Raw genomic sequence first — 13,145 nt, 5'->3', positions numbered from 1 at the left:
TATAATCAGTTTCTATTCACTGAATGCTTTCAGTGCTACAGGGTCTGGGTTTAGCCTTGCACATATTATCACAGCTAACCTTAATAAAAGACTGCTAAGATATGTTATAATAATATCTCCATTTGACAGATACCAAAGATATTTAGCCATATCTCAAGATCATATTGTCACTAAGTGTTAAATTTCAGACAGGCCCGAATCCACCACAGTCCAGCACATGCAGCCATTGCATTCTGCTGGTAGGCTGTGCTCCAGTCATGTACGAACGTGCACCTTCCAGTAAGTGAAAGACATGAGATTGCTCCCACAAGCCATCTCAGCGGATGTGCAGCCTCTGCAGTTTGGCCCTGAGATGTCTATCCAGGAAAGTAGTTTAGGCAACCTATTTAATGAATTTCTTAAGGACAGGTACATTCTGCAAAGACTACAGTGGTACCTCGGCACACAAACCATGCTTTCCACGGTTCTGACTTTAGAATTCGCTCTGCAATTTTGATTGCAGTTCATGAGCGAAGGTACCACCATACTAATTTTCCTAACCGAGTGTTTTGGTAATGGAAGTAGTGATCTTGTGAAATTGCTGTTCTTACTGTTTTCTGGATGTGATTTCAATAACAGCAAGGTTTATGAGTAGCTATTTCATGTTGGAATTGGGGCAGGGCTGGGTACAGGGCCAGTTGTGTATGTATATGTGTGTGTGTACATGTGTGTACATGTATGCATGTGTATGTGTGTATGCGTAAGTGTATGTGTACATGTGTGTGTGTGTGTGTGTGTTATGTGTCCAATGCAGTCACATGGGGCCCTAGAGCTGGGTTTCATGTTCTTCTGTCACCATCTCGATAGTCTTAATAACTTTATCTTTGAACTTGTGAAAGTCAGCCGAATGTGCATGTACCAAAAGTGAAATTAAAACAGCCAAATTGGTTTCATGTACTATTTTGGTAAAAATCAAATATATAAGCATGTACAAGCCACAAAGTATGATTTGTATAATTTCCTGCATACAAGTTAAATGTTTTTATATTTGCATTTACAACTAGCATTACAAATATAAGAATGAATTATAAATTGTATAGTAATGATTACATTTTTTCTACTGAACAAAGGTGATTAAGAAATAAAAAATACTACCACAAGAGAAACAGTGGATCAGAAGAATAGGCTCTACATGTTAGTAACTTTAATAGTACTATTTTCCTGCCTTTGAACAAGCAACCCATATATTTAGTTTTCCCTGGACCTGAAAGTTGTGTAGCTGACTCTGATGGGGGTTAAAGGACACAGGCAAGGTCATTTTCCCCCGATTCAACCAGCTTTGTCTGAGACTAACGAGGTCAATGTTGAAACCCATTCTACCCTCCAACGTTCAAAGTAAAAGACACTTTTAAATGTCCAACATTAGTAGAAATCTCTAAGGAATAAATCCAAAGTAAATCAAACCTGAATAATTTCTTAATCGATGAGTGCACTTCTCCAATTTACAGCATGAAAACCTTTATTTAAAAGAATTCTAGTATGTTGAAATGATAGGTTAGCGAGTGATTTGACAAAGAAAAGCAATTATTGTAGTTATTGAATTAATACTCTTTTAAAGTAAAAACTTACTCTAAGATATAATTCAGGATGCCATAGGGTATCCTCTCATCCAATAAATATATGAATTGAACAATGTCCATACACTGATAGGCTGTAGGAAATAAAAGAGACATGGTATTCAGGTACAGCCTGGCTAGGGGGACAGATAATAAAAAAAAATTGATAAAAAACTACAAGCAGGACATGTTGGCACGTTCCCATAACTTCAGCATTCTGGGAGGCTGAGGGAAAAGGACTGCAAATGCAAGCCCATCCTAAGCAACTTTTGCAGCTAGCAAAGCAACTTCACATCCAGTACCTTGTTTGATCTTCACAACAAGATAGTGAGGTAGCAGGACAGGCATTATTTATCCAAGAACCCAAAATTAGAACCCTTAGCAAAGTTCACACAGAGAAAATCACTGCTTTAAGGTTACAGGCTTTATCCATAATTTCTACTCTGAATTATGTGAGCTAGGAATCATACAGATGGTTAAAGAGAAGCAGGGCCAGTGAAGAAGATTCTTTCAATCTCTAGCATGACCCAGAAAATGTACCAGGGTATGAGAATGTTGTAGTGAGCAAGGCCAGAAAATCCCAGGGCCTTTGTCCAGTGAAAAAAGAACCCTACTATTAAATCCCTGAAGGACCTCAAATCTAATTAATATGACTTGCTATTACCACCTCTCACCTCACAGTGGTCACAAGACAAGGCTTGTTGTGTTCCTAATGTCTCCCAAGTGGACAGAGTCATTTGCCTAATGCAATACTGAACAGAGACAAGCTTCTGAAAGGATTTTCCTACTCCATTTTGCTAGCTGGCCTCAGATAAAATTATTACCCTTTAAAGGCCTCTATAAGAACTCATGAACTGTAATGCATGTCATAATCCGAAGTCCTGAAGCAAATCAATGCCATACGGGGCCATTGTAATTCACATAACCTTAGGATAGTGATTCCCAAAGTTTAATACGTGTAAGATTCATCTCGATAGAAATGTCATTCTACTAACTACGCCCTGATTCAGAGAAATGGAGTCTAAAAATATGCATTTTTTTACTAAGCTACCAAGTGATTCTAATGTGAATGGCCTGCTGACCATACATCGATTGGTTTTCTTTTTTAAAATATATCAGTCTTCCCTTTAGTATATTAGTTTTCCTTCAGAGGCCACAGAAAAGTGAGGGACATGGTATTAGCTGGCTCCATTTATGAGACAGGGAAGATCAGGAAAAGTGTGGTTAGAGGACAGTATAGAACCAAGAAATTCTATTTGGTTTCATGAAATTTGCAGTTCCTAAGAGGTATTTACATGGGGTTGTCCAGGAAGCAAATAGGGTCTTCTGGACTGGAGCTCAGAAGAGAGCTGTGACCTGGAGACAGTAATCAATTGGCGAGTTTCAGACACGAAGATGATAACTAAAATCATAGATGGTGTAATCATATAAAGTGAGAGTGTAGATAAGAGTGTCAAGAACTGTGTCCTAGAAAACCTTATAGTCTGAGGCCGGTTAGAGAAGGAAGAGCCAAGAGAGGGACTGAAGAAAGTCACTGCTGAATTCGAAGAAAAACCAGGAAAATATAATGTTGAGGAAAATTAATATGGGAAGTATTTTAAGAAAGAAATGAAACCAACCATAAAAATGCTATTTTCAAAGTGTGAAACTTCCGTGAGAAAAAAACTGATCAAAGTTAAAAATCAAGCAGAACATGAGGAGTATGATAAAGGAATCCAGAAATTAATAAAAAAATACAACAGAATTGTTAGAAAAAAGATTAAACAGAGGAAGATGCAGTTCATATAAAGTTCATATAAATAGCAAAGAACTAATTTTAAAAAGGTCCAACTTGACAAAGCATCTTGACAAATAAAGTGAAAGAGTGTTTTTAAATTAACAAATACTATAAGTTTGATAATATTTGTTACTGTGAGGGGAAAGAGTAAAGGATACTTCCAAATCCTTTCAACAAGAATACAAAATTGCAGGGGAGGAAGGGGTGAAGGGAGGGCAGGGACAAGGGGAAAAAATGAGAACCAAGACCTGTCATGTAAAGGTACAAGATCCCAGTAATGAATGTAACTGTACTCTATACCTAGAATGTACCAATAAACTCAATAAAAAGGAAAAAAAAAGAATACAAAATTGCAACAATGTTCTAGGAGTTCAATTTTATGGTAAATTAAAAAAATCCTAAATGTAAATACGTGTTCATAAAGCAACTTCGCTTTTGGTACTTATCTCAAAGATATACTGGAACATGCACAAAGAAATGTGCTCGAGGGCATTAAAAACAGTAGAATTTGTGATAGCAAGGAACTGAAGACAGCTACAAGCCCACTAATGGGTTATAATTAAATAAATTTTGGCTTACATTTTTAGTACAGAAGATTAAGGAACAGTTAAAAAGAAGGAATTATATCTATATGTTCTCCAGTGAAAATATCTCTAAAATGTGGTAGAGAAAAGTACAGATACAATGGTCTTACTTATATAATAGAATAGAACAAAGAGACACGACTTTATATGCTTTTTTAAATGTTCTTAAGTACATAGAAGAGATCACCAAACTAATAGTAGTTGTTCTCTAACAAAATGGTATGATTAACAAGTTAAAAATAATTTTGATTTTCACTGTTTGGGCTTTATTTTCTTGAATTTATATGGACTTGTTTGACTTGTGGGATCTTTAAGAAAAATTCAAAATTTTCTTAAGTTGCATTAAGTCAAAACAATTGACTTAGAGAAATAATTTTATACTTATGTTCATTTATTCATCAAGAGTTTAAATTCATACATATTATGTGTGTGTGTGTGTGAGCCAACATGTTGGGAATTTGATGTATAGCAGGCAATCAAATAAGCAGACTTCTTGTACCTTTAAGATTTACCCTATACTGGATTCAGGTTTTCTTTTCTGTGTAGGTTGCTCTTTCCATTAAAGATTTCTCATCCTCACCTAATAAAACCTCAACCAACTTTCTATACTCTCATAACCTCATGAAGAAGTGTGAAGAATAAAGTACGGAGGGCCAGGGATTTAGCTCAGTAATTCTGCCACCCGCTTCACAAGTGCAAGGACCCAAGTTCAATCCCCGGTACCAACAAAACAAAACAAAACAAAACACAAAAATAGAGAGAGAATAAAGTATAGAGAGAACATCTATAAGAAGTATCTAGAGAATTACATCCTTGCTTCTCAGGTTACCAAAAGCAACAGATAAAAAAAAATAGTATTAGTAAAACAGTCTTTCTTGGGCTGCCCTAGAAACTTCCAAATTCTATCTAGGACGATGCCTATGGGAAAAAGCCACCAACTTCTAAAGAACTGACATCTAAATGTACTGCTGAGTAGACACTGTCAGTTGTTGACAGCCTGTACTTAGGCAACTGTGAGCTTAAATAGCTGAAAACTCTCTGGCTCCCACACAGAAGTCCTTGTACACATACTCTGGTTGGGTTCTCTTTGTGATACTCACTAAGGCACAATAATTAATAGAGAATGTCAGCCTCTAGGAGTGGCCTTTGAGGCCCTTCCACCAGCTGGAACCTCCACACCATGCCAGGCTGTAGCTACAAGTCTGCCCACACTGCAAACTGAAAACGGAATTCATGCTTCTGAGCAGCCTCTGAGACGCAGCATTTGTATTCCACAGCAATTCCTGTTTTCTCCTCGTTTTCTCACACTCATGCAAATGAAAATCCCCCGATTTTCAACTGCCCAAACAAATGAATACTGTCATCATCATAAAAATTAAATGATTATTTCAAAGAAGGAACTACTCTTCGGCATGCTTAAATGTCTTGAGGCAAAGAAAAATTGACATTGATAATTCATCTTCGCCGCAAGGCGAACATCCTTATTACACATAGCTTGTCACAACTGAGGATAGTTCTAGCCGAGGGAGCCAGAAAGTTCTCAGGATTTGGAAAGAGGACCATAACCAGACACTGAGTAGTCAACTCCAAAATCACTCCCACCTCCACCACTCTGTGTGACCTTCGGTAAAACACCTGACCACTGTGTTCTTTCCTATTCCATTTCCTTCTTCAGGTTAAATTATCTGCTGTCTGCCTGGGTGGCTTCCCTAGTACATCTCCTTGCCTTAAATTCTTGTAGGGTGCTATCTTATGAAGCCATCCCTGAGGTTTTTAGGACAAGTCCTCTTCCTTTGTATTCATAAGCCTATTCTATTGTGTCCATAAGTCCATTATATCATTTATCATATAGCATAATTATGGCATATTAGTTTATCATAGTATTTATCTCAGGTAAAATGCAATTATTATTGGTCCTGATAATATTAATAAAATTATTTGCAATGTTAAAAGAACAATGTGTCAAACCCTATAAACGTATTATTTCTAATTGTCATAAAAACCTATAAGAATGCTAATATTGTTGTCTTTTCTAAATGATATAGTATCTTTATCATCATTTCTACAGATGAGGAAAATACATGGAAGAGAGATTATGCAGGTGGTTAGGTGGGACCCTGAGAGTCATGAAGAAGTCTATTCTGCTTTAAGCCCGTGTTTGTAATCATTACTCTAAAACAGTACCTTAAATAACAATAGATAGCATTTATTTAGTTCTTATCAGCTGTCAGTCTCAGCACAGACCTGACCCTCACAAAAACCCTGTGATATAGATTTAGTGATTATAATATGCTTTTTTTTTAGGTGCAGTTAAGGATCAGAATGATTGAATGACCTGCCCAAGGTAACAGAACTACAGAGACTGGATTTCAATGCAGACCGGTCTCCTTTCAGAAACCGTACCCTCACCCACTGCTCTAGTCCATGGAAGAATCTTCTTTAGTCTTGCAAATACCATTCAAGGTTTCAGGAATATTGTTCCTGAAAGCAGAAAGCTGGAGCACCAACCCTTCTGAATAATGCAAAGTAGCAAGTCGATTCAATCCCTCAGCACTCACCTTAGTACATGTGTGGATCCATTAATGGTTGTGGTTGAACAGGGGACAGTCTGGCCCAGAATGGAAGGTCTTCGATAGCGTTCATCATCGCAGCAGAGGATGATGAGGAAGGCACGTCTAAAAGACTTATTCAAGAAGGCGTAGAGAAAGGGATTCAACCCGGAATTAATATAGCCGAGCCAGAGAAAAGCAGTCCACAGCTGCCCGGGGACAGTGTAATCTATGAAAGGGTCCACGATGTTGGTGACAAAGAAAGGAGCCCAGCAGAGGCAGAAGCAACCCATGATGATGCACAGGGTCTTGGCTGCTTTGGTCTCTGTCCGCATGCGATGAGTGCTATGCTGGTCAGCCGGCTGGGGCCTGCCCTCTGAGGGGGCTCCTGCCCGTTGTAACATCTGGATCTGGTGCGCATGCTCCTTGGCGGTGACATAGATGCGATAATAGGCCAGCACCATGAGGAGAAACGGGATGTAGAAGGCCACCACTGAGCAGGTGATGGCGTAGGGCTTGTTCACCATGAAGATACAATATGTAGAGTTAGAGTCCTGGTTGAACTTCCTTTTCTCTATCTGAGAGTTGGAGGGAGACGGAAAACGAGGAAGGGAGGGAGACAGGTTAGGGAAAGGAAAGAAGCAGAAAAACATGGAAAAAATGTAAGAAGAAGTGAAAAGGAGAAAAGGATACAAATAAGAGAAGGAAACAGAAAGAAGAAGAAAAGGGACAAAAGAAAAGGAAAAAAAGGCATCAGCAAATCTTTGGTTTTCTTGTCATATTATAAGTATAGAATTTTGATGGTGGGAAAATAACATAAATCTATCCCAGAGCCCAGAAAGCTGTGTATGACAAGAGGGGCTGAAGGCTTCAGGAAGGAGTAGAAATAAAGTGGAGATAATCCTTGTTCATTCCATTCACTCACCCACAGTGGAGCAGTGCCTCTTTCTCCCCACCTTTTCTGATTGCGCATACTGTGTCAGTGTGACATCAGAATCATCTGAGGTGCTTACTGTAAACGCAGAGTCCCACCCCTCCCACAGATACTGGATCTAAATCTCTGGGGAGTGAGGCTTAGACTTTTGTGTTACAAGCAAGTTGCTTTGTTGGTTTGTTCAGTCAGTTGGTTATTAGCTATGTAGTTTGGCCTGGCCTTGGATTCACTATATCGCCCATGCTGACATCAAACTTAGGGTGGTCCTCCTGCCTCAGCTTCCTGAGTTCTGAGATTACAAGTGTGTGCTACCATGCCTGGATAGTTGATTTAAAAAATAATTTTAATTGAGTGTATTGGTACATTTTAGGTATACATTACAGTTAAATTCATTACTGGGATCTTGTACCTTTACATGACAGGTCTTAGTTCTCATTTTTTCCCCTTGTTAAATTTTATTAATATTTGCAAACCTTGGCTCTATTTAATTCTGAACCCAGATGTGTGGAAGATGCCACAGGGCACCTTTCCAAGCTATTTCTATTATCACTGAGTATCCCTGATAAAGGTTTTGCTCATTTAGATTACACAGTATTCAAAATATTAATGTAGAGTAAAGGCCATGAGGGCCCATAAGTCTAGAGAGAAAGAAAAAGTAGATAGTTTAGAATTATGGAAGACAAGAATACAGTATCTCCCTCTTATTTCTGGTTTCACCTTTCAAGGCTTAAATTACCTGTAGTCAAATGCAGTTCAAAAATTCCAGAAATAAACAGCTAAAGAGTTCTAAATTGCACGTCATCCTGAGAAGCATGATGGCATTTCACATGATACTGCTCTACCCCACCCAGGGTGCGAGTCGTTCTTTTCTCTAGCATAGCTATACTCGTTAGTTATTTAGTATCCTCTCAGGTTATCCGGTTGGCTGTGGCGCTATCACAGGACTTACATTCAAGTAACCCTAATTTGCTTCATAATGGCCAGAAGTGCATGACTGATCCCGGCAGTCTTACTATAGTGCATAGCTATGATTTTTAAACTTTATTGTCATTGTTGTCAGTCTCTTACTATGCCTAATTTACAAGTTGTAGTTCAGAGATCTCTTTTTGCCAGTGGTACTGGCGAATGAACACAGGACCTTAACACTGAGCTGCAACCCTAGGCCTTTTTATTGGCTTATTGACAGGGTCTCACTAAGTCACTCACCTACATTCCTCCTGCCTCGGCCTCCCAGAGTGCTGGGATTACAGGTGTGTGCCACCATGGCCACCTAGTATTACTTTATCATAGGTACATACATATACGCAGAAAAAAAACAGTATATAGAGAGATTGGTATTATTCATGATATTAGGCATCCACCAAACTCTTGTAATGTGTTTTCCATGAATACCAGAAATTGCCATAAATAGACTGAATAGGGAAGGACCCTGAGGGAGCTTGGAATCCAACCAGAGTTGGGGCCTAAGTACTATCGCATCTCATTCCCTCCTGAACTCAGTCCCTTAGGTGTTCGGTCCAAGCACTCCAGTGAAACTCCTCTGGTCAGTTATTAATGATCCCTAGGCAGCCAAGTCAGCCTTCATTTTAAACAAGCCCTCTATTCTTTTGAACCATCTGAGCCCTCCATCCTTTTTGAGTTGAGATAAAATACTTACAAAATACTTATGAAGTATGAACATACTGAACCCACTTAGATGGATGGGTGATTACAAATTAAGTATACCTGTATAAATTTTATTCAAATCTAAGTATAGAATATCGCTAGCATACGAAAGCCTCCCAATTATCCTTCTCAGTCATTGTTATGCCCAACTACTCTTTACCACCACAGACTAATTTGTTTTCCAGATTGATACAAGGCAATCATAAAACATATAATTTGCATCAAATTTAATATTGTATCATTGATATTAATTTGTGTACCTATAACTTCTTTTTTACATTGTGGTGTACTGTATTCAATAGTATCAATTGAAATACATTTGACACAGTTGAGATATCACAGTTTTTTTATATGAAAAATCCCAAATATAAACAATTTACAGAGAAAAATAAAGGGAAAATGGTAAGAGAGAGGCAGATAGACTGTTTTGGACATGGGAAAGGAACCTGGAGAAGAGAGAGGGAGGGTTGGGAGGAAGGGGATCAAATGTGATCAAGATTTCATGTATATTCTCATTGCCCCAAACAGATGCAATTATTATATCACAAACATATACTAATAAAGAAGAAACAGACCCCAATTACTCTCCATTCTACTACCATAGACATTTGAGCAATATGTATGTTTTGCCTATTTTGAATAAAACTGTTATGAATATTCTTGTAAAAGTGTGTGTGTGTGTGTGTGTGTGTGTGTGTGTGTGTGTCTATACTTTCATTTCTCCGAGGAAGATATCTATCTACGACTGACTTTGCTGTATCATAGGGTGAACCCAGCTATGGGAGATACAGCCCAGTGCTTTCCAACTGCTTACATTTCTACCACTGGCCTGGAGATTTCCAATTACTCCACGGCCTCTCCGGTGAGTAGTGTTGTCTCATTATGGGTTTGTTTGCTTGCTTATTTTTAATAGTTATAAAGTGCGATTGCATCAGTGAAACACTTGATGCATCTGCAAGCCCCTGTCCAATGAATGAGCTCTTATGAGGGTTTGTCTCTACGTCTAGCTTTGGTATCGATAGTGTCCCAGGCATTGCTGTCCACGTAATTACAGTATGAAACACCACTTTCTATGCAAAGTGTGAGACTGAGTTTCTACTTCTGTTCCGGGTTATCACGGGGATAGAGTACCGCCTTTAGAACTGTGAAATTCTGCCTAGGTTGGTCACCCTACAGTCTTCTTGAACGGTATCCTCAGCCTCACTCCAAGTAAATCACCTCAAGCTCCCAATGTGCTTTGCCCCTCGGCCCCATGTTTACCATGCCTAATTAGAATTTTGAATTAAATAAAATAAATTTAAATCAAGTCTAAATTTACCATGAACCTTCAGATTCTTATTGGGGCTTTACTATGCATTTCCTAATGACTGACGATGTTAATTACTGTTTAACTGTTTAGATATCTTGTCCTGAGAATTGATCATTCAGGTATTTCCCTCTTTCAAGAAGTGAATGATATATTATAGGTCTTGTCAAATTGATGTTTTGCAAGTCTCTTCGAACAGCTTTTTTTCACTTCCCGCCTCTACCTGGTGAGAGAAGTTTTAAGAACCCGTACTTTTGGTTAATACATTTCATGATCTGTTTACTTTATCGTTCAATATAACAGCATTCTCACATCTAATCGTTTAAAGGCATTCCTCTTCATTATATCTTAATCATCTTTATTATGTTAGGTTTTACATTGAGTTCTTCAGCCCACCTGGAATTCAGTTTTCTATATTGTGTACCATTAGAGACAAGATTACATTCTTAACTTGTGATACCCAGTTGGCTCACTGACATACACAGAAATTAACACACTTACCCAGCTATACAGCAGTATATCTTTGGTCATAAATCAGGGAACTTAATGTGCAAGTTTCAGTGCTTGAATTTTAATTTTGTTTTCTCAAAAAAGTATGAACCGTGCTATTTTAATTTCTGTAACTAATAATTTCATATGTCTGGTAATAAATGTCTTTGAACTGTGGGCCATTTCAAAGATTTCCTTGGCTATTTTTATATATTAATATTTCTATGAAAAATTTAAAAGCAGCTTTTCAATTTTCTTAAAAATCTTCAAGGATTTTGACTGTAGTTAGATGAGTGAGGAAAACTGATATCTTTGCAATAAATCATCCAATATTTTATAACTAGGAAGGATACCTGCCAAGTTTTTTTTCACTTTTTTTGTCACTTTCCTCTATTTAATTGAAGAAATTTCTTTCTATTCTTAGTTTGATGGAGATTTTTTTCAAGCCATTAATGGATATTAAATTTTGTCAATTCATTTTTGGCAGGAGTGAGAACGTTCATGTGGGTTTTCTCCTTTCATTAGTGTAGCAAATTATACTGATTACATTACATTTCTGGAATAAATCTGTCTTATCCAGGGTGCTGTGATACATTAGTTTCCTAAGATTGAAGAAATTTTCTCCCACCTGTGAGTGCTGCCTTCTAGTAGCTTGATGATACCAATATTCTGTATTAATTGCCCTTGACTGAAAGGAACTCCTCCCAATGTCATTTCCTGTACTTGAGGTCAGCTTGTACCCAGAGTGACTGGACACATGAATAATGATATGGAAAAATCACGTATACATAGATATATGATATACACACAGAATTTCAACTCTATTATTTGTGTAGATATTTAGTGTCCTAAGTCATATAAGGTTACAATATATTTTCCTACTTATATTTTTGTCACAAAATATCTCTATCTCAAAAAATACTACGTGCCTTGAATTTTATTATGTCACTTGTAACAGTAGCGCTATTCCAACTCTTTTTTATCAGCATATATATGATGTAGTAACCTTTCTGTAACTTTATATGTAATAGGCATCCCTTCAAGCAGCCCATATTTGCATTTTGTTCTGATTCATTCTGACAACCTTTATCTATTTATAGCAGCTTATCTTTGAAGGATTTATTCATTTAATATTTACTATAATCACTGATTTACATTCATGTCTATCTTCTTGCTGTTTTTGAATTTATCTCTCATGGGTTTTGCACCTATTTTCCTTCCTACTTATTTTTGGAATAATCAATGTTTTAATGTTATATTATTTCTCCCTCTGCGTTATTATTGGTTATATGTTTTTTACTATATTTAGAGAATCAAATTTAATTCAGTCTCCTTAGTACATTTACCACTTCCTTGGCAATGTAAAAAATTTTATAGACCTTATGTTATTTATCCACCCCTTTCCTTCCTTTTATGCTGTTTAAATCCATTTTAATTTTATATGTATTTTAAAACTCACAAAAACTAGCATTAATATTACATGAGAAGTCAATATTCTTTTACCTTACTAATGTTTTTTTTACCATTTTCATTGTCTGCATTTTTTCTGCTAGATGATACTTTCATTTAGGATCTTTTTTTTTTCCTGAAAAATTCTTCCATCAAGAAATATTAGTACAAACTTGCTGCTGAAATTTCCCCTCACTTTTTTGTTGGACTAATATTCATTTTTGATAAATATTTTAATTGGATATAGAAATCTAAGCAGTAGGTTCATTTCATCATTTTAAAGATGTTATTCCACTATCTTTTCCCTTCCATCATTTCTTTGCAGGATCAGCTGCAAGTCTTGTTTCCTCTTGGAATTTACTTGATCTTTTTCTCTTGCTTTTGTGATTTATTTCTCTGTCTTTGATTTTTACCATTTAAAAGAATGAATTTCCAAAATATAATACAGTGTCCTCTCCCCCACCTCCCTACCCCACCTCCAAGCTGCTGGAATTTGATAAAATTTCTTGAATCTGTGACTGATGGCTTTGACTAGGTCTTTTCAGCTGTGTCTAATCTATTATGAAATTCATCATTCCACTTACTTCATTTACTATACTTAGTGCCTCCAAAGCTTTTTTGGAGAGTCTAGTTCATTAGTGAAGTTATTTGTATTTTCCACTTTCCCTTTAATTATGTGAAGTAATTATCTGAAAGTCCTTGTCTAATAATTTTATTACATAGATTGCCTATGAGACTCTTTCTGTTGCCTTTTTCTGTTCTTCATTCCAATGTCTTGTGACTTTTGAGTAAATGAC

General features: G+C 37.0%; 1 protein-coding gene across 1 annotated transcript in view; it reads right to left on the bottom strand.

Annotated features, from left to right (window-relative positions):
• Positions 1 to 13,145, bottom strand: part of Htr4 (5-hydroxytryptamine receptor 4) — a 134,413-nt gene that overhangs the window by 15,795 nt on the left and 105,473 nt on the right. The window contains 1 exon segment of the mRNA XM_033766745.1: positions 6,515 to 7,083. Coding sequence (XP_033622636.1) covers positions 6,515 to 7,083 — 569 coding nt within the window.

The sequence above is a fragment of the Fukomys damarensis genome, unplaced genomic scaffold, assembly GCF_012274545.1.
Source record: "Fukomys damarensis isolate Sample0158 unplaced genomic scaffold, DMR_v1.0_HiC HiC_scaffold_3, whole genome shotgun sequence".
NCBI lineage: Eukaryota > Metazoa > Chordata > Mammalia > Rodentia > Bathyergidae > Fukomys > Fukomys damarensis.
The sequence above is the reverse complement of the archived record's forward strand: the minus strand, read 5'-3'. Positions and strand labels throughout refer to the sequence as shown.